Source organism: Aquarana catesbeiana, linkage group LG07 (assembly GCF_042186555.1).
Source record: "Aquarana catesbeiana isolate 2022-GZ linkage group LG07, ASM4218655v1, whole genome shotgun sequence".
NCBI classification, from domain to species: domain Eukaryota; kingdom Metazoa; phylum Chordata; class Amphibia; order Anura; family Ranidae; genus Aquarana; species Aquarana catesbeiana.
Window position 1 is genome coordinate 171,376,220 of NC_133330.1, and position 22,725 is coordinate 171,398,944.

General features: G+C 44.1%; 1 protein-coding gene across 1 annotated transcript in view; it reads right to left on the reverse strand.

Moving 5' to 3' along the window:
- Window positions 1-21,487, reverse strand: part of HMCN1 (hemicentin 1) — a 656,490-nt gene extending 635,003 nt beyond the window's left edge. The window contains exon 1 of the mRNA XM_073592871.1: window positions 21,045-21,487. Coding sequence (XP_073448972.1) covers window positions 21,045-21,357 — 313 coding nt within the window. The 5' untranslated portion in view covers window positions 21,358-21,487. The remainder of the gene's footprint in view (window positions 1-21,044) is intronic.
- Between the last annotated feature and the right edge of the window lie 1,238 nt (window positions 21,488-22,725).

Consider the following 22,725-nt stretch of genomic DNA (forward strand, 5'->3'; position numbering starts at 1 on the left):
TAATGCAGATTTTATTGCTAACAACTCACTGTCTCCCACATCATAATTTCTCCCTGCCGTAGACAACTTACAAGAGAAGAAGGCCACTGGGTACAGCAGGGCCTTGGTTCCTTGTCTCTGGGACAACACTGCTCCCAAAGCAATTTCAGATGTGTCTACTTCAAGTACAAACGGCAGATAGGAATCTGGATGTTTTATTACGGAAGCAGAAGTAAAGAGGCCCTTAAGGGTCTCAAAAGCCTTTTGGGCTTCAGCAGACCAGTGAAAACGTGTTCCCTGTTTGGTTAACTGGGTGATTGGCGTAATAATGGCTGAAAACCCCTTAATAAATTTCCGATAGAAATTGGCAAATCCAACGAATCGTTGGAATGCTTTTTTGTCTGTTGGGACCGGCCAATCCAATATTGCAGCAATCTTTTGAGGATCCATCTTAATGCCCCTACTGGAGATGATTAACCCCAAAAATGGTATACTTTCCTGTTCAAACTCACACTTCTCTGCCTTCGCATATAAGCCATGCTGTCGAAGTCGAGCCAACACACTTCTGACGTGCCTGCGGTGAGATTCAAGGGAAAAAGAGAAGATTAGTATATCGTCTAGGTAGACGATGACAAACAGATCTAGAAAGTCTCGTAAAACATCATTGATGAAATACTGGAATGTAGCAGGAGCATTACACAATCCGAAGGGCATCACCAAGTATTCAAAATGCCCATAGCGGGTACGAAAAGCAGTCTTCCATTCGTCTCTGTCCCTGATACGGATCAAATTGTAGGCTCTGCGGAGGTCAAGCTTAGTGAACACAGTGGCAGTTCCAAGTCTTTGGAACAATTCTGGTACCAGGGGAAGAGGATAGCGATTCTTTACGGTAATCTTATATTTCATTCACGGTAGTCCACGCATGGTCGAAGGGTATGATCCTTTTTCTGTACAAAGAAGATGCCCGCGCCCGCTGGGGACGTGGATGGGTGAATGAATCCTTTCTTTAAGTTTTCATCAATATAATCCTTTAATGCCCCTTGTTCTACCTCTGTTAGGGGAAAAAGCCTTCCGAACTGAATCTCTGCTCCAGGAAGCAACTTGATAGGGTAGTCATAGGCCCGGTGGGGAGGCAAGGCCTCTGCCCCCTGTTTACTAAACACATCTAGAAAGTTATGGTAAGCTTCTGGGATAGACTGATGTAGGCTGGTATCTGTGTCTAGGCATAGCAAGGTAGTGGCCTTATGAGCATCTTGAGATCCGCAGAACTGCTGACAATAGGAAGAAGAAAAGGTAACCTCTCCTGTGGCCCAGTTAATGTCAGGGTTGTGCGCTTGTAACCAAGGCATGCCGAGGATTATGGGGAACGAGGGTGAAGCAATGATGTCCAAGCATAGCAACTCTTAATGAGAGTTAGATATGGTAACAGGTATTGGGGCAGTCTCTTGAGTGACAGGTCCGGATTTGATGGCGGTCCCATCAGCCAGATGGATGGAGAGTCCATGGGCCTTTGCCAACAGGGGAATCTGATGTTTTGCAGCAAAAGAGGAATCCATGAAACAGCTGCAAGCTCCGGAGTCAATAATGGCGGTTACTTGCAGAGTCTTTCCTGGGAGCTGCAATGAGACAGAGAGGGCAAGGTGAGATGTGCTCTTGGCCAGTGGAACAACATAGTCAGTAGACAGGGAGAGACACTTACTGAGCTTAAGAGGGCAGTTCCTGACGTAGTGTCCAGGTTCCCCGCAGTACAGGCACAGATTATTCATCCGACGATGTTGACGCTCTTCCTGGGTGAGGGATGGCCGAAAGACCCCCAATTGCATAGGTTCAGGCGTATTAAACGTGGAGGTAGGTGGCGCTGGTGAAGTATGATTTGGAATCTTGGGAAGCATTCAGGTTGGGCGAGAAAGTCCTGTAGCTCTTTCCGCCCTACGTTCCCTTAAGCGTCGATCGATCTGAATGGCCAAATCGATCAAAGCATTCAGAGTCTGTGGTGTACCAACTCTGGCTAACTCATCTTTCAAAGGATCAGAAAGTCCCATAAGGAACTGGTAGCGGAGGACCGCATCATTCCAGTTTGTGTCCGCGCTCCACCATCTGAATTCCACCACATAATCCTCTGCTGCCCTGCATCCCTGCTGAAGGGTATGCAGTGCAGTTTCCGCAGTCACTGAGAGCTGGGGGTCTTCATATTACTGGGCCAATGCGTCGAAGAAGGTGGTGAGGTTGGTCAGAGATGCATCCTTTTGTTCCAGGAGACGATGGGCCCAGGTTTGGGGTTCGCCTGTAAGCAAGGAAATCACGAAGCCTTGGTGGCCTCCGGGGAAAAGGTGCGTGGTTGGAGGGTAAAAATAGTTCACAGGAATTGCGAAAGGCCCTGAATTTATGTCGATCTCCGGAGAATCTTTCAGGTGTCGGAACTCTAGGTTCCGGAGGAAGCATCACCACAGTTGGAGAGGGGCCAGCTGAAGAAGCGGAAGCAGGAGGGACTCCCTGGACCCCAGTAGGGTTAGACAAGATTAATACCCATTCTTCCAGCCGGGTGTATCCTTGCTGAAGATTCTTGACTGCTTCAGTCAATCCTGCCAGGTGTGCACATAGTTCCTCCATGGGAGAGGTTCTCTGCTTGGGCTCAGACATGGCTGTCTGCTACTGTCACGTACCTGGTAGGTTTTGAGCCCGAAGTGCAGAGAGTGACCTCACCTACGGCTCCCACTCGCGGCCCTCTAGAATGGGGACTGAGAACACTGGAGTGAGGAGTGGTATGGGTGCCTGGCAGGATCAACAGTCACCCAGAAGTCCAGGAGTGGTGTGGACCCAGGAACCTGGAACTGAAGAGACGACTGGAGAGTGTGGCGTGCATTTGTATTCAGACCCCCTGAGTCAATACTTTGTAGAACAACCTTTCACTGCAATTATAGCTGCAAGTGTTTTTGGGGATGTCTTTACCAGCTTTGCACATCTAGAGAGTGACATTTTTGCCCATTCTTCTTTGCAAAATAGCTAAAGCTCTGTCAGATTGGATGGAGAGCATCTGTGAACAGCAATTTTCAAGTCTTGCCACAGATTCTCAATTGGATTTAGGTCTGGGTCATTCTAACACATGAATATACTTTGATTTAAACCATTCCATTGTAGCTCTAGCTGTATGTTTAGGGTCATTGCCCTGCTGGAAGGTGAACCTCCGCCCCAGTCTCAAGTCTTTTGCAGACACTAACAGGTTTTCTTCTAAGATTGCCTTGTATTTGGCTTCATCCATCTTCCCATCAACTCTGACCAGCTTCCCTGTCCCTGCTGAAGAAAAGCATCCCCACAACATGATGCTGTCACTACTATGTTTGTGGGGATGGTGTGTTCAGGGTGATGTGCAGTGTAAGCTTTCCGCCACACATCTCCAGAAAACTCTGAGGTGAGATAGACCAGCTTGGCGCGCTCACAGCTACTTTGGAAACTAAGTTTGATGAGACTTTGCATTATGTACAGGCTTTAGAAGAGGAGAATGCTTTCCTTAAAAACTCTGTATCCCAGCTAAAACTCCAACAAGAGTACCCGGAGAACAGAGAATGATGCCAAAACCTCAGAATCCACGGCATCCCGGAACAGGTGGCTGACAATAATATCAGACCGTATCTTCTGGGCCTATTTAACACCCTGGCACCTGACATTGTGGACATAGACTGGCGCCTTGACCGGGCCCATAGGTCCCTGGCCCCCAAACCCCCTGCAGGGGCCAGACCGCGTGATATAGTGGTGAAGTTCCACTATTATGAAAGTAAAGAGGTGCTCACTCTGGCTACTCGCAATCATTCTCATATTGATTACAAAGGAGACAGAATACAACTATTCAGCTACCTCTCCCCAATCACCCTGGCCAAACACCGCTCACTACAGTCAATCACCTCTCACCTTCAACTACACAAGATCCCCTATTATTGGGGATTCCCTTTTCGCCTCAATGTCACTAAGGATGGTGTCCAACATGTTCTTCGAGACCTGCAAGAAGGGGATGCCTTTCTCAAGTGCCCTTGGCGCTCTTTCACCATTGCCTGCAGAAGATGGTCAGCTCTCACCTGCCACCCCACGTCCTCCGCCAGCTCCTTCTAAGATCTGGACACCAGTGAGAGGAATAGGATCGAGGGCTTACTCCACACCTCAGGAAGAAGAAAAGGTAACCTCTCCTGTGGCCCAGTTAATGTCAGGGTTGTGCACTTGTAACCAAGGCATGCCGAGGATTATGGGGAACGAGGGTGAAGCAATGATGTCCAAGCATAGCAACTCTTGATGAGAGTTAGATATGGTAACAGGTATTGGGGCAGTCTCTTGAGTGACAGGTCCGGATTTGATGGCGGTCCCATCAGCCAGATGGATGGAGAGTCCATGGGCCTTTGGCAACAGGGGAATCTGATGTTTTGCAACAAAAGAGGAATCCATGAAACAGCTGCAAGCTCCGGAGTCAATAATGGCGGTTACTTGCAGAGTCTTTCCTGGGAGCTGCAATGAGACAGAGAGGGCAAGGTGAGATGTGCTCTTGGCCAGAGGAACAACACAGTCAGTAGACAGGGAGAGACACTTACTGAGCTTAAGAGGGCAGTTCCTGACGTAGTGTCCAGGTTCCCCGCAGTACAGGCACAGATTATTCATCCGACGACGTTGACGCTCTTCCTGGGTGAGGGATGGCCGAAAGACCCCCAATTGCATAGGTTCAGGCATATTAAACGTGGAGGTAGGTGGCGCTGGTGAAGTATGATTTGGAATCTTGGGAAGCATTCAGGTTGGGCGAGAAAGTCCTGTAGCTCTTTCCGCCCTACGTTCCCTTAAGCGTTGATCGATCTGAATGGCCAAATCGATCAAAGCATTCAGAGTCTGTGGTGTACCAAGTCTGGCTAACTCATCTTTCAAAGGATCAGAAAGTCCCATAAGGAACTGGTAGTAGAGGGCCGCATCATTCCAGTTTGTGTCCACGCTCCACCATCTGAATTCCACCACATAATCCTCTGCTGCCCTGCGTCCCTGCTGAAGGGTACGCAGTGCAGTTTCCGGAGTCACTGAGAGCTGGGGGACTCCATATTACTGGGCCAATGCGTCGAAGAAGGTGGTGAGGTTGGTCAGAGATGCATCCTTTTGTTCCAGGAGACGATGGGCCCAGGTTTGGGGATCACCTGTAAGCAAGGAAATCACGAAGGCCTTGGTGGCCTCCGGGGAAAAGGTGCGTGGTTGGAGGGTAAAAATAGTTCACAGGAATTGCGAAAGGCCCTGAATTTATGTCAATCTCCGGAGAATCTTTCAGGTGTCGGAACTCTAGGTTCCGGAGGAAGCATCACCACAGTTGGAGAGGGGCCAGCTGAAGAAGCGGAAGCAGGAGGGACTCCCTGGACCCCAGTAGGGTTAGACAAGGTTAATACCCATTCTTCCAGCTGGGTGTATCCTTGCTGCAGATTCTTGACTGCTTCAGTCAATCCTGCCAGGTGTGCACATAGTTCCTCCATGGGAGAGGTTCTCTGCTTGGGCTCAGACATGGCTGTCTGCTACTGTCACGTACCTGGTAGGTTTTGAGCCCGAAGTGCAGAGAGTGACCTCACCTACGGCTCCCACTCGCGGCCCTCTGGAATAGGGACTGAGAACACAGGAGTGAGGAGTGGTATGGGTGCCTGGCAGGATCAACAGTCACCCAGAAGTCCAGGAGTGGTGTGGACCCAGGAACCTGGAACTGAAGAGATGACTGGAGACTGGAACGCTGACTGGAGCCGGAAACAACAGTTGGTAAGCAGGCAGAAGACTGGAGTGCTAGACTGGAACCAGGAACAACAGCAGGTAGCAGGCTGGATACTGGAATGCTGGACTGGAACCAGGAACAACAGCAGGTAGCAGGCTGGATACTGGAATGCTGGACTAGAACCAGGAACAACAGCAGGTAGCAAGCTGGATACTGGAATACTGGACTGGACCCAGGAACAACAGCAGGTAGCAGGCTGGATACTGGAATGCTGGACTGGAACCAGGAACAACAGCAGGTAGCAGGCTGGATACTGGAATGCTGGACTGGAACCAGGAACAACAGCAGGTAGCAGGCTGGATACTGGAATGCTGGACTGGAACCAGGAACAACAGCAGGTAGCAGGCTGGATACTGGAATGCTGGACTGGAACCAGGAACAACAGAAGGTAGCAGGCTGGATACTGGAATGCTGGACTGGAACCAGGAACAACAGCGGGTAGCAGGCTGGATACTGGAATGCTGGACTGGAACCAGGAACAACAGCAGGTAGCAGGCAGGTATCAGAGATCAGGCAGAAAGATAGTCAGACAGGCCGGTGGTCGATATCAGGCGGACAGTAAAGGTACCAGGGATCAAACAGGAGAATGGTCTAAGCAAGCCGGGGGGTCAGATGCAGGCAAATAGCTGGATGGTCAAAACAGGTAGCCGGGTCAGGTAACAGGAAGTCTCAAGTCAGATCAGGTTTTGGCACACAGAACGCTGTAGAGCAGACAACGGGGACTGAGTATGACAGGCAAGTTTAAATAGCCCGCCTGGCGCCAACAGGGATGCGCGCGCGGTAGCGGCCACGCACCAGTGAGCCTGGGACGCCAATTACTGACAGGATCTTCCTGACAGAAGTGAAAAGTTTTTTCTCAGGAACTGATACCGGGGGTTTTGAAGGAGTGTGAAAGGAGAACTGTGCGTCCATGAGGGACAACCAGGCTGCCCAGCACCATCCCAGACAAGAGAGCCCAAGCCACAAAAGCCCCTGGAGTTTTTCCAGCCTGGGCTCCTGAAGCAGGAGAGAGATCTGCGCTGTTCCAGCATCTTAAGGCTGCTGAGAACTGTACGGAGGACAGTGTGGTGAGAGGATGGGTGCTGAGGGGAGTGTCATCTTAGAGAGAGTGAGCCAGAGAAGGGAGGCTGAAGTGTGGCTGAGGGAACGTTGGCAGAGAGAGAGGGGGATCAAGCCACTGAAGCCCCTTTTCTGTACCACAGTTTGCACCCAAAAGTGGTGAGAAACCCACACCACCATATAACTGTATAACTGTTCGTATAATGCTGTGTTTCACAACTGAATTAGTGTGTTGAAATGGTTCCAAAGTTACAGTGCCTTGAAAAACCTTTTGACATTTTCCACATTTTTTCATGTTGCAACCAAAAATGTAAATGTATTTTATTGGGATTTTATGTGATAGACCAACACAAAGTGGTCCATAATTGTGAAGTGGAAGGAATATAATAAATGGTTTTTAAAAAAATTTCTGAAAAGTGTGGCGTGCATTTGTATTCAGACCCCCTGAGTCAATACTTTGTAGAACAACCTTTCACTGCAATTATAGCTGCAAGTGTTTTTGGGGATGTCTTTACCAGCTTTGCACATCTAGAGAGTGACATTTTTGCCCATTCTTCTTTGCAAAATAGCTAAAGCTCTGTCAGATTGGATGGAGAGCGTCTGTGAACAGCAATTTTCAAGTCTTGCCACAGATTCTCAATTGGATTTAGGTCTGGGTCATTCTAACACATGAATATACTTTGATTTAAACCATTCCATTGTAGCTCTAGCTGTATGTTTAGGGTCATTGCCCTGCTGGAAGGTGAACCTCTGCCCCAGTCTCAAGTCTTTTGCAGACACTAACAGGTTTCCTTCTAAGATTGCCTTGTATTTGGCTTCATCCATCTTCCCATCAACTCTGACCAGCTTCCCTGTCCCTGCTGAAGAAAAGCATCCCCACAACATGATGCTGTCACTACTATGTTTGTGGGGATGGTGTGTTCAGGGTGATGTGCAGTGTAAGCTTTCCGCCACACATCTCCAGAAAACTCTGAAGTGAAATAGACCAGCTTGGCGCGCTCACAGCTACTTTGGAAACTAAGTTTGATGAGACTTTGCATTATGTACAGGCTTTAGAAGAGGAGAATGCTTTCCTTAAAAACTCTGTATCCCAGCTAAAACTCCAACAAGAGTACCCGGTAGAACAGAGAATGATGCCAAAACCTCAGAATCCACGGCATCCCGGAACAGGTGGCTGACAATAATATCAGACCGTATCTTCTGGGCCTATTTAACACCCTGGCACCTGACATTGTGGACATAGACTGGCGCCTTGACCGGGCCCATAGGTCCCTGGCCCCCAAACCCCCTGCAGGGGCCAGACCGCGTGATATAGTGGTGAAGTTCCACTATTATGAAAGTAAAGAGGTGCTCACTCTGGCTACTCGCAATCATTCTCATATTGATTACAAAGGAGACAGAATACAACTATTCAGCTACCTCTCCCCAATTACCCTGGCCAAACACCGCTCACTACAGCCAATCACCTCTCACCTTCAACTACACAAGATACCCTATTATTGGGGATTCCCTTTTCGCCTCAATGTCACTAAGGATGGTGTCCAACATGTTCTTCGAGACCTGCAAGAAGGGGATGCCTTTCTCAAGTGCCCTTGGCGCTCTTTCACCATTGCCTGCAGAAGATGGTCAGCTCTCACCTGCCACCCCACGTCCTCCACCAGCTCCTTCTAAGATCTGGACACCAGTGAGAGGAATAGGATCGAGGGCTTACTCCACACCTCAGCGCTCTCAACGTACCAGGCTACCTACATGATCAGCTGTGAGTCATCCTTTCTGGATTTTTTTCCCTCATGGGAACCTAAATCCCCTACAAGGGACTGTTTCACCTTCCTTTTTTACCCATAAAGGTGCTTTGAACTGTTTTTGAACTGTTTTTGTTCTTTCTACTTGCTAATCTCTACAAAGTTCTGAGGAGTTTCAGGTTTGATAATGCTAGCCGGAGAGCATCACAGCGGAGCATAATGTTTTTCCCTTGTTGAAGACCGCTTTGCTCTCCCACATGTCCTCTGGCTGTGGCCAAGGATTCCTGAGAGCGGATGCTTCTCAGGCCTACACCTGATGTTTGTACTTTTTGTATCTTTTAGGCTGCACCGGCCTTCTTGTTACTAGGCAGCAATATTCCTTTTGGTCCTTTTTTTGGACTTCCTTTTGAATTTTTGTTTTTTCTTTTTTCTTTTTTTTTTCCTTCATTAATGTTGATATGTTTTTTTTTCTATGTTGCACGATAGATTATCATCTGTTATAAGGCTATCTCTGTACCGATGGGCTATCGCCTACTATACTGAATGTTCACAGGCTAATTTCACAGCATTACTATGGCTCTGAAGTTGTTGTCATATAACATGAAAGGTCTGAATTCCATCAAGAGACGATGGATGGCTCTAAAGGAGTTCAGGGCCTCTGGCGCAGAAGTGTTCCTGGTTCAGGAGACTCACTTCCGTGCTGGGGGATCCCTGAAATTTGCTTCCAAATATTTCCCAGTGTCTTATATGGCGTCTGACTCATCTGGAAAGGCTGGTGTTGCAGTGCTGATCAGACGCTCTTGCCCTCTCCAGATCAAGTCCACCCATTTAGATCCCCATGGTCGTTATATAATATTGCAAGGTACCTACTTATCTAATCCTATAACACTTATGAATATATATGCTCCTAATACAGGTTAGATCAAATGTCTTACTGATGCATTTGAACAATTGCAATGCTTTTCTCAGCCTTTACGGTGATTGGTGGAGATTTTAATGTTGTCCTCTCTTCCACTCAAGATAGGAAATCTTTGTTCCAGACAAAATTACCCCTCGCAACACAATCTTTGGCCACCTCCTTTTGTAAATTGACCTGAAGTCATCATGCATTTGACGCATGGCGGATCAAACTCCCCACTGGTAAACAGTATTTGTTCTACTCTTCCCCCCATAAGATGTTCTCCAGATTGGATTATTTTCTTGTGACAGTGCCTCTTTTGCCTCATACAGTCTCATCCGACCTGGGCCCTTATTACCTGGTCGGATCACGCTCCCTTGACACTGGATCTTTGCCTCTCAGCTGCATTTCCCAGGAATTGCCACTGAAGACTCAATGAATCTCTGCTAAAACATGCTGAAACCAAAGATAAACTCTCCCTTGCGCTAACTGAATACTTCCAGCTAAGTTCCGTAGCCAGTCCATCCACCTTATGGGAGGCCCACAGGGCGTTCTTTAGGGGGCAGTGTATCTCTGTAAGCTCACAAAGAAAGAAGGATGCAGCCCTCTTGAAATACTCTTTACTAACCAAACTGCTATCACCAAATGATCCTTGCTCTGCTCTCCCAAGGTGATTCGATTGCGGGCAGTAACTTCGCTGCGCAACCAAATAAAATCTCTGGAAATGTCAGCCATAGACAAGTCCCTCCTATGGACAATACAAAAATTTTACGAATTTTCCAATAAGCCACATAGAATGCTGGTCTCCAGACTCAACCCTAGACCTTTTCTTTCCTTCCCAGACCACCTCCAACAAACAGATGTCACTCCTACTCATTGCCCACAGACTATGACCCAGGTTTTTGGTGAGTTTTATGATCAATTCTATAATTGCCTTACTCCCACCCTTCATTCCCCATTTGACCAGGAGGCTTTCAAGGCGTTCTGTCAGACTTGAAGCTGCCTAAATTGACCAAGTCAGATATTCATGCACTGAACGCCCCCCGTTACTGGGGAGGAACTAGCCAACACTATTAAAAGCCTACCAACCCACAAATCTCCTGGTCCAGATGTCCTCCCATACTCTTACTATGAGTAATTTCTCCCAATTCTGTTGACCCATCTAGTATCCCTATATAATTCTCTTCTTCAGGTCAAACCCCTCCATCAGCAGTTTTTACATTCCTATATCTCAGTTATACCTAAACTGGACAAAGATCCATCACAGTTACAGGCCAATAGCACTTTTAAATTTGGATTATAAGCTATTCACAAAAATTTTGGCTAACCACCTTTCCCAATTTTTGACAAAACTGATCGATAGAGACCAAGTGGGTTTTGTCCAGGCGCACTATTGATAGGCGCACTATTGATAGGCGCACTATTGATCTCATTGATATGCTGAACAGAGTACCTAAACCTGCTCTGATCATTAGCCTCGATGCCCTAAAAGCATTTGATAGATTAAGTTGGCCCTACATGTTTGCTACCCTTACTAAATTCGGTTTTCACGGTCCCTTCATCTCGGTCTTAAAAAACCTCTACTCCAATCCCTCATCGCAAGTCCAAATGACTTATCTTATGTCCTGACCCTTTCCAATGCCTAATGACACTAGACAGGGCTACCCTCTTTCCCCACTTCTTTTCATCCTATGCCTAGAGCCCCTGGCAGAGGCTATAAGATCCCATCCTGACATCCGAGGGGTCCCCATGCGTCATAGGGAATATAAGCGGGCGATTTACGATGTACTTCTGACTCTTACCAATCTACATATTTCCCTCCCGTCCCTGCATGCTCTCCTATCCCAGTTCAGCTCTCTATCCGGATACAAAATTAACGCATCCAAAACAGAAGCCTTACAGCTAAACATACCGCCTGCAGACCTTTTATCGCTTCAAAGCTCATACCCCCATGGTTGTTACACCAGTTGTTACACATCCCTATACTCAGCCAATTATATCCCCCTGTTCAAGGACATCAAGGCCATGTTGACGCAATGGAACCCTCTCCCAATATCCTGGATAGGTAGGATCAATGTGTTGAAAATGTCAGTTATGCCATAGATACTGTATTTTTTTAGACCCTGCCTATCCCCATTCCCATGGCCCAATTAAAATTGCTCAAACAATGGTTTCTTAATTTTATTTGGAAGGACGGGGCTCATAGAGTGGCAAGCTCGGTGATCTTTTCCCCCAGAAGCCGTGGAGGTCTGCGAGCCCCGGATATCCACAAATATTATCTGGCCTCCCACCTCCGTGCAGTGGTGTCCTGGTAAAGTTTAATGCCGCCGAATAGGTGGTCAGAGATTGAGATGTGCTCTTTGTTCCCGGCTCATCCCTGCTTCCTTGTATAGTCGCCTGCATTATTTTCAGATCCAAAACTCAATAGCCTCTGTTTGGGCCCTACGTTGTTTTCATTGAGGATATGGCGCTCATGTCACACCAAATTCTCCATCTCTTCCCCATGCCCCCCTCTCTCTAATGTAATCTTTAATCCCTTAATTCCCGATAGCTTATCCCACTCCCGAATGCTCCCTTGGGCACAGGCTGGCCTGTTCCAACTTTGCCACTTTGTACACCCGGTCACACGTAAATTTCACCTTTTGCAGACCTTCAATCTAAATATCAGATACCGAAACATATATTCTATTCCTACCTCCAAATAGCCCACTATTTATCAACTCTCTCCCCATCCCTTATCATACCCAGACCAACAACTTTTGAACTCATCTGTTCCTAAGGCCCCCCACCAAACATGGCTAATATCTGTTTTTTACCAATTGCTTCAGAAGACTCCTCCACTTTCTGTAGACCCCCACTCCTACATGTGAAAATGGTCTCAAATTATACAACCAATTTCCCTCCATCAGTGGGCTAAAATATGGACTTCAACTTCCAAAATATCCAGATGTGTGGCACAGAGAAAGACAGCATTTAAAGTGTTATTTTTTTGGTATAGGACCATGCGAGGTATTACATCGCTTTGACGCCTCTCTCCCCCCTTTGTTGGAGATGTTGTTAAACTAGAGGAACTCACTACCACATCTTTTGGCAGTGCAAGTTAATTGTACCTTTCTGGTCCATGGTGGTGTCTCTGCTCCAGCAAATTTTGAGTCCCCTCTTTCACTGAATTGGTTACATCTCCTCCTGGGTCTCCCATTCCCTGGTCTGGGAAAGGCATCAAACAGATTGGCTTCCTATATTTTACTAGCTGCTAAGAGAGTCATTCCACTGTGTTGGTCATCTCCCTCCCCCACAACCTAAGCTCAGTTTCTACAAGCTATTGACATACGTAGAATGGAGCACAAGTAGAGGATGCTGTTGACAGGTTTGACAAGATCTGGGCTCTGTGGGATCATTCTGAGCATGGTTCCCCTCCTTGAATCCCTCTTGTGCCCCACATACAGCTCCAAGTGCTTCTGTCACCACCCATTCTCTCTATGTCTTTGCAGACCCAGTTATATAATGTAGCCCACTGCTTAACCACTTCAGCCCCGGAAGATTTGACTGCTCAATGACCAGGCCATTTTCTACGGTACGGCACTGCGACACTTTAACTGACAACTGCGCAGTCGTGTGGCGCTGTATCCAAACAAAATTTACGTCCTTTTTTTTCTCACAAATAGAGCTTTCTTTTGGTGGTATTTGATCACCTCTGCGGTTTTTATTTTTTGCGCTATAAACAAAAGAAGAGCGACAATTTATAAGAAAACACAATGGGGCTGATTTACGAAAGCCGCACGCCATCAGCAGAGGAGCACGGTGAGGTGCAACACACATTTTCATATTAACGAAACCGTGCGCCGGGAACAGAGCGCAAATCCCCCATTTACTATAGCAATCTCGGCGCACGGGAGAATGCAATCTGTACTCCACTATAGACATGGCGAACGGCATCTTCAATTCAATTCAACAGAAGATGGAGGTGCCAATATTATGGGGTGATGTGGGGTGATGTTTTTTTTTTTCTTGAATTTTTCCTGAGCCATAACTTATTTAAATAGGTAAGAACAGTAAGCAAAGGGAATCTCAAACATAGACATGAGCAATAAAAAGATCCATGAATGGTTTTAACTCTTCCAACCTCTATCCAAAAGCAAAAAAAGTTTGTCTAGAGCTGTTATTTAACTAATCAAATTAACAAATGATTGTATTAGTTTAAAATAAATAATCTTGCAACTGAATTTTGATTTTCTACTAAAAAAACTGTTATGGCTGAAGTCAAACTTAAACATTTCCTTTTCATTCATGCCCATATCTTGGCTACACCTAGCACCATACCAAAGTGCCAGATGTTTTCCAAGATCTTTTATTGCCCTAGCATCTGGAATTTGCCAAAGTTGCCAGACTGCTATTTCGGACACTGTAATGTTGTACATTTAACATTTAAATGCTGCTTCTGGAGTAAATGATGATGATTAAAGAAAATCTGTGCTTAACTTTTTAAAGGTCTTTGGGTTTCTAATTTGTCCCAGTTGTGGTATGAAGCTCAGGATGAACTTTTCACACACATCTCTGGTTTTTACCTTCTGTGCTGGTATACAAATGAGAACACTTTGAACTTAACCTTAGGAAGAGACAAGGCCACATCTGAGCCTCTTGGCCCTTTTAAGACTGATAAAACAGAAAATGTTTTCATGGTGGGAATGTGAACACAGACAGTTCCTAACATTTTGTAGTCTTCATAGCTTTGCCAAATGTCTGGTGTTAATATATTTTTAGGATTTTGTTTAGCTGTTCTTAGTAAAAATGTAAATATTTTTTTATTGCAGATTGTATTTCCTGAAAAAGGTCACCCAGTCTTAACTTAATAAACAGTAATTGTGGGAGAATTTTATCCGCTGATAATAGTTTTCAACAGCAACATGCCACTACACATTTTTTTATTATTTTTAAATACACTATCATGTTAAAACACCCTTAGAATGTATTAAAAAGGAAAATACTAATGAAAAGATGAAATTCTAGAAATTGTGATTCAGAATTGAACTTTATTTTAATACAATAGTGTTTTTATGTTGCTATACTCCTAACTACATTGGAAACTATTTTGCTTCAGTGTGTCTACTTTTAGGGTGTACACATATTGGGCATGGTTGATCAGAACCAGGCCCGCGTACAATTGTTTCCCCTCCCCACTCTTCCAATGGTCTGCGCACATGCTGTTCTTGAAAGGAAGCATTCCTTTCCATTTTTTCCTTGGATTTATGCTTGGCCTTGTTTATAACTGTAGTTAGCCTTCCAATGCTTCTTACTGTGATAGCCAGCTATAGATGGGGCAAGTGGCGTACCCTTTTTGTATCACTGTTGTGTTTTTTGGTCAGGCGATGCACTGACACCTTTGCAGCCATTGTGCTATATGCTGGGTGTTCAGTGTGCCCCTGTACCTTTAAGAAGTTATGGCTCCCCTTCAGTCACCTATCCATCAGAATGCATGTGCCTCCACTGTGGGGACACTTATAAGTTAGTGTTAGGTACCACAGATACCAGGGTGTCTTGACGAGGCTCTGTGGCTTACGCATGCATTTGCAAATGTGTGCAGACTAAACCCCTGCTTTTAACGCATACTGTTAGACAGGTTATTTGGTTGTCTGCGGGCTGGTCGGTAAGTTAAGCTTGGTTTTTTCCTTGGATTTATCCTTGGCCTTGTTTATAACGGTTGTTAGCCTTCCAATGCTTCTTACTGTGATAGCCAGCTATAGATGGGGCAAGTGGCGTACCCTTTTTGTATCAGCATTCCCAGTCACACTAACATCATCACCTCTGCCAGCCAGACCACAGTGATCCCTGTTTAAATGCTTATCTTTACTTTGCAGGCATGGTTCAGGGCACTTATGCTACACAAACAACTCTGACCATGTGGTTGATTTATACAGAATTTGCATAGCCATTCGCCTAGTGAAAGTGCATGTACATTAATTCTGTGCAAATGGGACAAAAACTTATATAAATAGGTTATTCTATGTGCTGTTTGAATGTAAATAATTTACTTTAAACATAAAATACTGCACTAGATGGAGCCAAGTATTATAGGAACGTTCTCTGATACTTAGCTCCAACTAGTGGCCAAATGGGGTATTGTCCATTCTAAATCATAGGATATAGTCTATTTACATTTGTTTTTTTGTCCCATTCATACTGAACCACTTTCACTGGATGAATTGCTATGCATTTTTTTTTTAACCACTTGCCGACCGCCACACGCCGATATATGTCGGCACAATGGTAGCGGTGGGCAAATGGGCGTACCTGTACATCCCCTTTAAATTGCGGGGCTAGCGTCCGCACGCCTGCCGCGTACAGTGTGACCATGCCCGCGGGACTCGATGTCCGCTGGTCTCCCGCCGATTGTATCACAGAGCCGCAGACTGGGGAAGTGCCTGCGTAAACAAGGAATTTCCCCGTTCTGCCTTGTGACATGACAGAGATCACTGCCCCCTGTCATGGGGAGCAGTGATCGCTGTCATGTGAGTGGAAGCCCATCCCCCCTACAGTTAGAATCACTCCCTAGGACACACTTAACCCCTTCATTGCTCCCTAGTGTTTAACCCCTTCCCTACCAGTGTCATTTACACAGTAATCAGTGCATTTTTATAGCACTGATCGCTGTATAAATGACAATGGTCCCAAAATAGTGTCAAAAGTGTCCGATGTATCCGCCATAATGTCGCAGTCCTGATAAAAATCACAGATCGCTGCCATTACTAATAAAAAAAATAATAATAAAAATGCCATAAAACTATTCCCTATATTGTAGATGCTATAACTTTTGCGCAAACCAATCAATATACACTTATTGCAATTTTTTTTGTACCAAAAATATGTAGAAGAATACATATCGGCCTAAACTGAGGAAAAAATTAATTTTTTATATATATTTTTGGGGGATATTTATTATAGCAAAACGTTAAAAAATTGTTTTTTTTTTTCTAAATTGTCGCTCTTTTTTTGTTTATAGCGCAAAAAATAAAAACCACAGAGGTGATCAAATACCACCAAAAGAAAGCTCTATTTGTGGGAAAAAAAGGACGTTAATTTTGGTTGTGTGTAACGTCGCACAACCGTGCAATTGTCAGTTTAAGCGATGCAGTGCCGAATCGCAAAAGTGCTGGTCAGGAAGGGGGTAAAATCTTCCGGGGCTGAAGCGGGTAAATACATCCCTAGTGTGAGTACACCCTCACTTAATTAACTTTTTCTTGCTTGGAATTTTAATGTCAATATCAGTTCTTTTGGGAGATCGTTAGGACCCCTTTCACACTGAGGTGTTTTTCAGGTGCTTTAGGGCTAAAAGTAGCGCCTGTAAGGTGCCTGAAAAACGCCTCCCCTGCAGTCCCAGTGTGAAAGCCCAAGTGCTTTCACACTGGGACGCTGTGCTGGCAGGACGTTAAAAAAGTTCCTCCGCTCCTCCACCACTCCCCTCCATTGAAATGAATAGGCACCGCTGCCGAAGTGCCTGCAAAGTGCTTCGGCAGCGGCGCTGCACAGGCACATTAATCTTTATTCGGCCGCTAACGGGAGTCAAAAGCGTCCCACTAGCGGCCAAATAGTGTCTCTAAAACTACGGTAAAGCACTGCTATTACTAGCTGCATTTTATCATCAACACCCGTCCCAGTGTGAAAGCAACCTTATGGAATGTCACTCAGTAGTAGTCATCCTAAGACAACAAACTCTCATGTTCTAAAGAGAACTGAAAATGTACAAACTGGAATCTAGTTGCTGTAGCTATGGCCTTCACTTTCTTTCCACTGGTTTTCACTACTACCCGAATTCTAAATGTATTTACTAGATTTGATTGGTTTTTATGGCTAACTCATATATTTACATAAGCTATAACATAGATTAATTATGAAACTTAATGAAAAGACAACAGAAGTCATGGCTACAGTTTTCAGACTTAAAGTATTACTAAACCCAGCAGAATATAGCAGTCTTTCATTCTCCTCTGACTGTCCTATGAGGCTGCAGGACCCGTGACTCTCTGTCTGGACAGTGCAGATTGGCCCTGTGCTGATCACATGCACCCTCCCAAAAAAAAGGAAAAACCTTTCTAGCAATACACACCAAACTGAGCATGTGCAGAGTGCCTACAAAACTCTGGACTATTAGCAGATGGATTGGGGACAGTAAAAGAAGCGGAAGATCAGAGAAGAGAGGATCAAACAGCCTTTTTACACAATGCGGAGGAATAACTCTTTAGGTTCCACGGTGAGTATAGCAAGCATGTTTACTGCATATACAGACTGATTTTACTGTAGTGGGTTTAGTAACACTTTAATTTATAGTTTTCCAACCTCATATAAGAAAAGGAAAATCGCTCTGTTTATATTTATCTTATATTTATAATTCTTCCCTTCACCCCCCTAGCATGAAAGAAAGTGGGGATGTCCCAAGAGACCTGTTAAACTTGTCATGTGGTTTGTAAAGGCAATGGTAGGGTTGCTTGGCAGTCCTCCACCCCATTTTTTTGTGAAGTATCATTGTTTCCCTACAAGCTTTGCATGAATGACCACATGGGGTTTATTCCACTATGAGCTCACACTATTCCGCTTACAGGTTCTTGAACTGTATGTCTTGGTTTCAGTGTCATAGTAAAATCAGATCAGCTCTGCAACACTTGCAAACCAGACTTAAACCATGTATACATGGATCAAATTTTGATTTATGTATGGGCAGGGAGATTGTACAAAAGTTCATATATCAATCGACTTCTGTACAACTGGCCTGTCTGACTTTTCCTGCTCAATCAGCGCCACTGGCTATAGCCGCTAGGGCAGATCAGTGTGCTCTGATGACGGGGCAGTCTCCTCACATTCAAAATTCAATAGCACAGCGAGGAGGATTGGTTGAATGAAAAAAATGATTAATCTATGGGCTGTCTTAGACTTCATTAAAAGGCAAATGGACAATAACCTTAAGGATTTCAGGTGCAGCGGGTCATCATTTGGAGCAAGGTTTAAACCTGAACTCTAGGAATTAGTTGCAAGTGTTAAATGTGTGTTTAGTCTAGGTATGCAGGAATGAGGTGTATTTACCTACCCTATCCCTCTATTCAGTGCAGGTCTTCTTTGCCTGAAGTTCTGGGCTGTGGACAGTTCCTTATGCTGCGTACACACGAGCGGACTTTTCGACGGACTGAACTCTGAAGGACTTTTCGACTGAGTTCCAATGGAGTTCCAACGAAACAGTCTTGCCTACACACGATCACACCAAAGTCTGACTGATTCGAACGTGATGATGTACGACTGGACTAGAATAAGGAAGTTCACAGCCAGTAGCCAATAGCTGCCCTTGCATTGTTTTTGGTCTGTCGGACTAGCACGCAGACGAACAGATTTTTCGATAGGACTCGAGTCCCTCAAAAAGATTTGAAACATGTTCTATTTCTAAAGTCCGTCAGATTTTTTGACAGAAAAGGTCAGATGAAGCCCACACACGATCGAATTGTCAGACGGATTTGTTCCGTTGGACCTTTGCTGTCAAAGTCCGGTCGTGTGTACACGGCATTAGTGTCATAACATGCAGTGCACAGCTATTACAGAACTAAAGGCAACATTTGGACATTTGGGACAGGGGCAAGCCATGCTCTGTGTGTGAATGGACAATGTTCATTCACAGGAGCGTGGCTCGAGAGTGGATTGCTATTGGGGGCACTCGGCAGAGGGGTGGAGCCAAGACTGTCGGTGGGGGACCCAAAAAGCAGAGGATCGGGGCTGGTCTGTGCAAAACCATTGTTTGTTTTTTTTTTAAAAATACAACCTTTAGAATCATTTTAAACTCTTAACAAAAAATTCCATGCATCAAATAAAATGTATCAGGAAGTTTAGCAATTAGTGATTAGTTGTATGTAACCAACTGTAGCTGGATTTCAGAAAGCAGCTCACATGTGGTGTGGGTATGTCTACCTCCTGAAATCTGTACAACTTCCTGTCTTTTCTTAAAGTCTAACTAAAGGCAAAACTTTTCTTTTTTTGGTTTTGGATAGAGTGGAGAGGGTTTAGAACACCTGTCAAGTTTTTATTGCTGTCTGTGCCCCCGTTAAGGAGATTCCCTTCTGTACTTGTCCTGTTTACTGTTATCATTGCACATGAAAGTGAAAGAAAGTCCCAAAGTTTGGGTTGTCCCCAGAACAGTAATAGAGGGGAAATTTTCCAAAGGGGACACTAGTTATGTTTACCCTTGTGACATCCAGGTATTTCCTTACTTTGCAGGAGTTTCCTCTTATTTCCTACGGGACAGGAAGTGAAGGGCAATCTCCCCAATGGGATACAAATGGCAAAGAAAAAAAAACTGACAGGGTTTATAACATTCCCTTTCTCTATCCATAATGCCAAGTTTTGCTTTTAGCGCTACTACTATGGACTCTTATGTATCTTTTTTTTCTGTAAGACAAAGCAAACTGCTTTATAAACAGGTTACTGACAAATTGTAGCAGGATGGTGGGAAGGGGGAATTGGTGTCTGGATGAAATGTTGAAGCAGAAGGTAGGTATGCCATTTTTCCTCTTTGCATAAGGTGCCTGGAGTGTACAATTTAAATAGCCAATAAGAAAAAAGAGAACATTTTATTAACCTGCTTTATTCCCAGTATGCAAATGTGCAAACAGACTGAAGCCCCATCCATCACTGCCCAGTTCACCATCTCTATCCATTATATTCATGATTGGAGATAAAAGGTCTTTTATAAAGCCATAATTTGTAACCGTGCCAGTTAGGGTATTCTGGGTCAAATCGCAAACCGTCTGATCCTGTTTGTTTCGGACACATTACATGCACTTTTGTTTGTGGTCCATTTACACAGGCCACATAACCAATTCTTTAACTTGCATTGGGAAGAATCCTAAAAGCAAAATCTATGTAAACCATTTATTATTGCACAATGGTTTCTAATTTGAGAATCTAAAAGAATTTGTAACCTACCAAATTAGATCCACATATTCCAAGACATTTAGCTCCAAAGCAAGTAAACATGTAGTAGGTTAGTAAAGTGCAATGATCCAACAAATAAACATCAAGAGAGTTAACATTAGGCTGTGATAACTTCCTGCTTTAGATTCTTGTTACTTGAAAGAGCCCGGGGAGGTTAAAAATGTACATCAAAAGGGTTAAAGAATGTCAGCATGACTAAAGGCAATGGATTTGTTACTGCTTTGCTTCATGTAACGTGCCAAACTTTTTAATTCATCTCACTTGAACTTTTTTTCTGATATCTACCGATTTTGGGGAATTTTAAGGCAACAAAATAATACAATTAGACCAAGGACAGTACTATAGTTTATTTCACTTGAAAGTCTGTGACTCTAAATATTTCTGCATAATATCAGAATTATAAAATGTAACTTGTGTTACTTTATGATGTGGGTGGCTAAAACATTTCATATAATCAGATAAGCAAATACATAACCAATTGATTTAGATGACAAATAATGAGCAATACTCCTGCTAAATAATGATATCTATATTATGTAAGTATATTGTATTCTTCACCATTATAAAAACCACTGGCATTCATTTAAAGGTATACATTTAGAATTAGGATAAATAAAAATCTTCTTACCTGGATCATGAAATGGCACCAGAGCAAAATTATACAGCGGCTTTTTCTGTCTGTTTAAAGATGTTTCTAAAATCTTTGACGCGCCGTCAATCACTTGAACTAAGTCGTCATACATGGATCCTGTGACGTCAAAAACAAATGCTAAAGTAGAAGCTCCGTCCGGGGTTTTACCTATATCTGGCTCTGATTCTGCACAAGAATTTAGTTGGAGTAGTTGAAGCAGAAGTAGAACAATTGTCAGCTGAATGGAAATGTTCTTAAAGAAAAACATCCTAACATTCCTCCTGATTTCACTTTCTTGACTTATTGACATGATGTTAGTATGATAAGAATATAATGAAATGTCTTAAGACATTGCTTAAGGAAGAGTACAAGTAGCTTTCCAGTTGTCCCTCTCAAACTGCACAAACAATGGAACAGCTCAATGGGCTGAACCACAACTGTGCTTTATATTTTGTTTCTACTTTGCAGAGACAAAGGTTTCCAGCTTCTTGTTACAATAGGTCATGGCTGCCACCTGCTGGAGCTGTGATGTATATACCAGGAGTCCTTTTCTCCTAGTGTAGATTTTTTTCTTGACTGCAATAATGTAAAAAAAAAAGTAATGTATTACTAATACAAATTACAAAAAATAAATAAATAAAACTATCAAACATCATTTGTTCTTTGCCAAAACTATTTTATTTACTTTTTGGAAAAAAGGAAAGTTTGGCAAAGTAGATGACACATTTACATGACAAGACTGAATTTAAGGACCCCAAATAGAAGCGTTTTTTACATTGTTACTGACACTAAAAAGTATTTGGATTTTACCATGTAAGAAAATTCAAGGTTCTATAATTGTCTTTTAAAAATTAGCTTCTCACCCAATGGTCAGATGCAGATGTATACTTCTGATTCACATCAGAAGTAGAGTGTTGGTGACCAGTATTGCTGTACATGAAAACAATGTACTACTGAGAGGTCACCGTGTTTACAGGCATACAGGTTATAGATTGTTTTAGAGCTAGAAGAAGGGTTTTTCATGTTTGCTGGGAAGACAGCTTATTTTACATTACATTTACTGAACCCTATAAAAAAAAAAAAAAATACCTTGACTTAGAGTGGACCTTCAACCCCCCAGATCATCTATTGCTCCCTACACACCCACCCCTCTCTGCAGTATGGATTGACTTCTTTTTTTCTTGATTACTGCTTTTCCCACACATCATGCCTGGTCCCCCTCTGCCGCCATTCTTGCCTGCTGCCTCAGCCTCCTGGGATTTCACATTACATATCATAGGAGGCTAAAGGAATAGTGGCTGACAGCAGCCATTGGGCAGAGCTTCACATATCATCGGAGGCCAGCAGCCTAAACCTGGAGGAGGCAGCGGGGTTCCAATGACTGATGAGTACCAAGATGGTGGAGCGGGACCCAGGTTGCTGCACCTGATCAGCAAATTACAGCGCAGCGCCACTGGATCGGCTGGGTGGATAAGTATCTGAATTAAGCACATGAATACATGCATAGATAACAGGTAAGTGGGGATTAAAAAAAATACAAAGGAGTGACTGAAGTTGCTCTTTAAATTTCAAAGTTAAATTACAGACAAACATAAAAAAAAGTTAAAATATATAGTTGGGAGATGAGGGATTTGTAGTTCTGTTCATCCAGCCCTGCTAGATTTCACAATCAGATCTG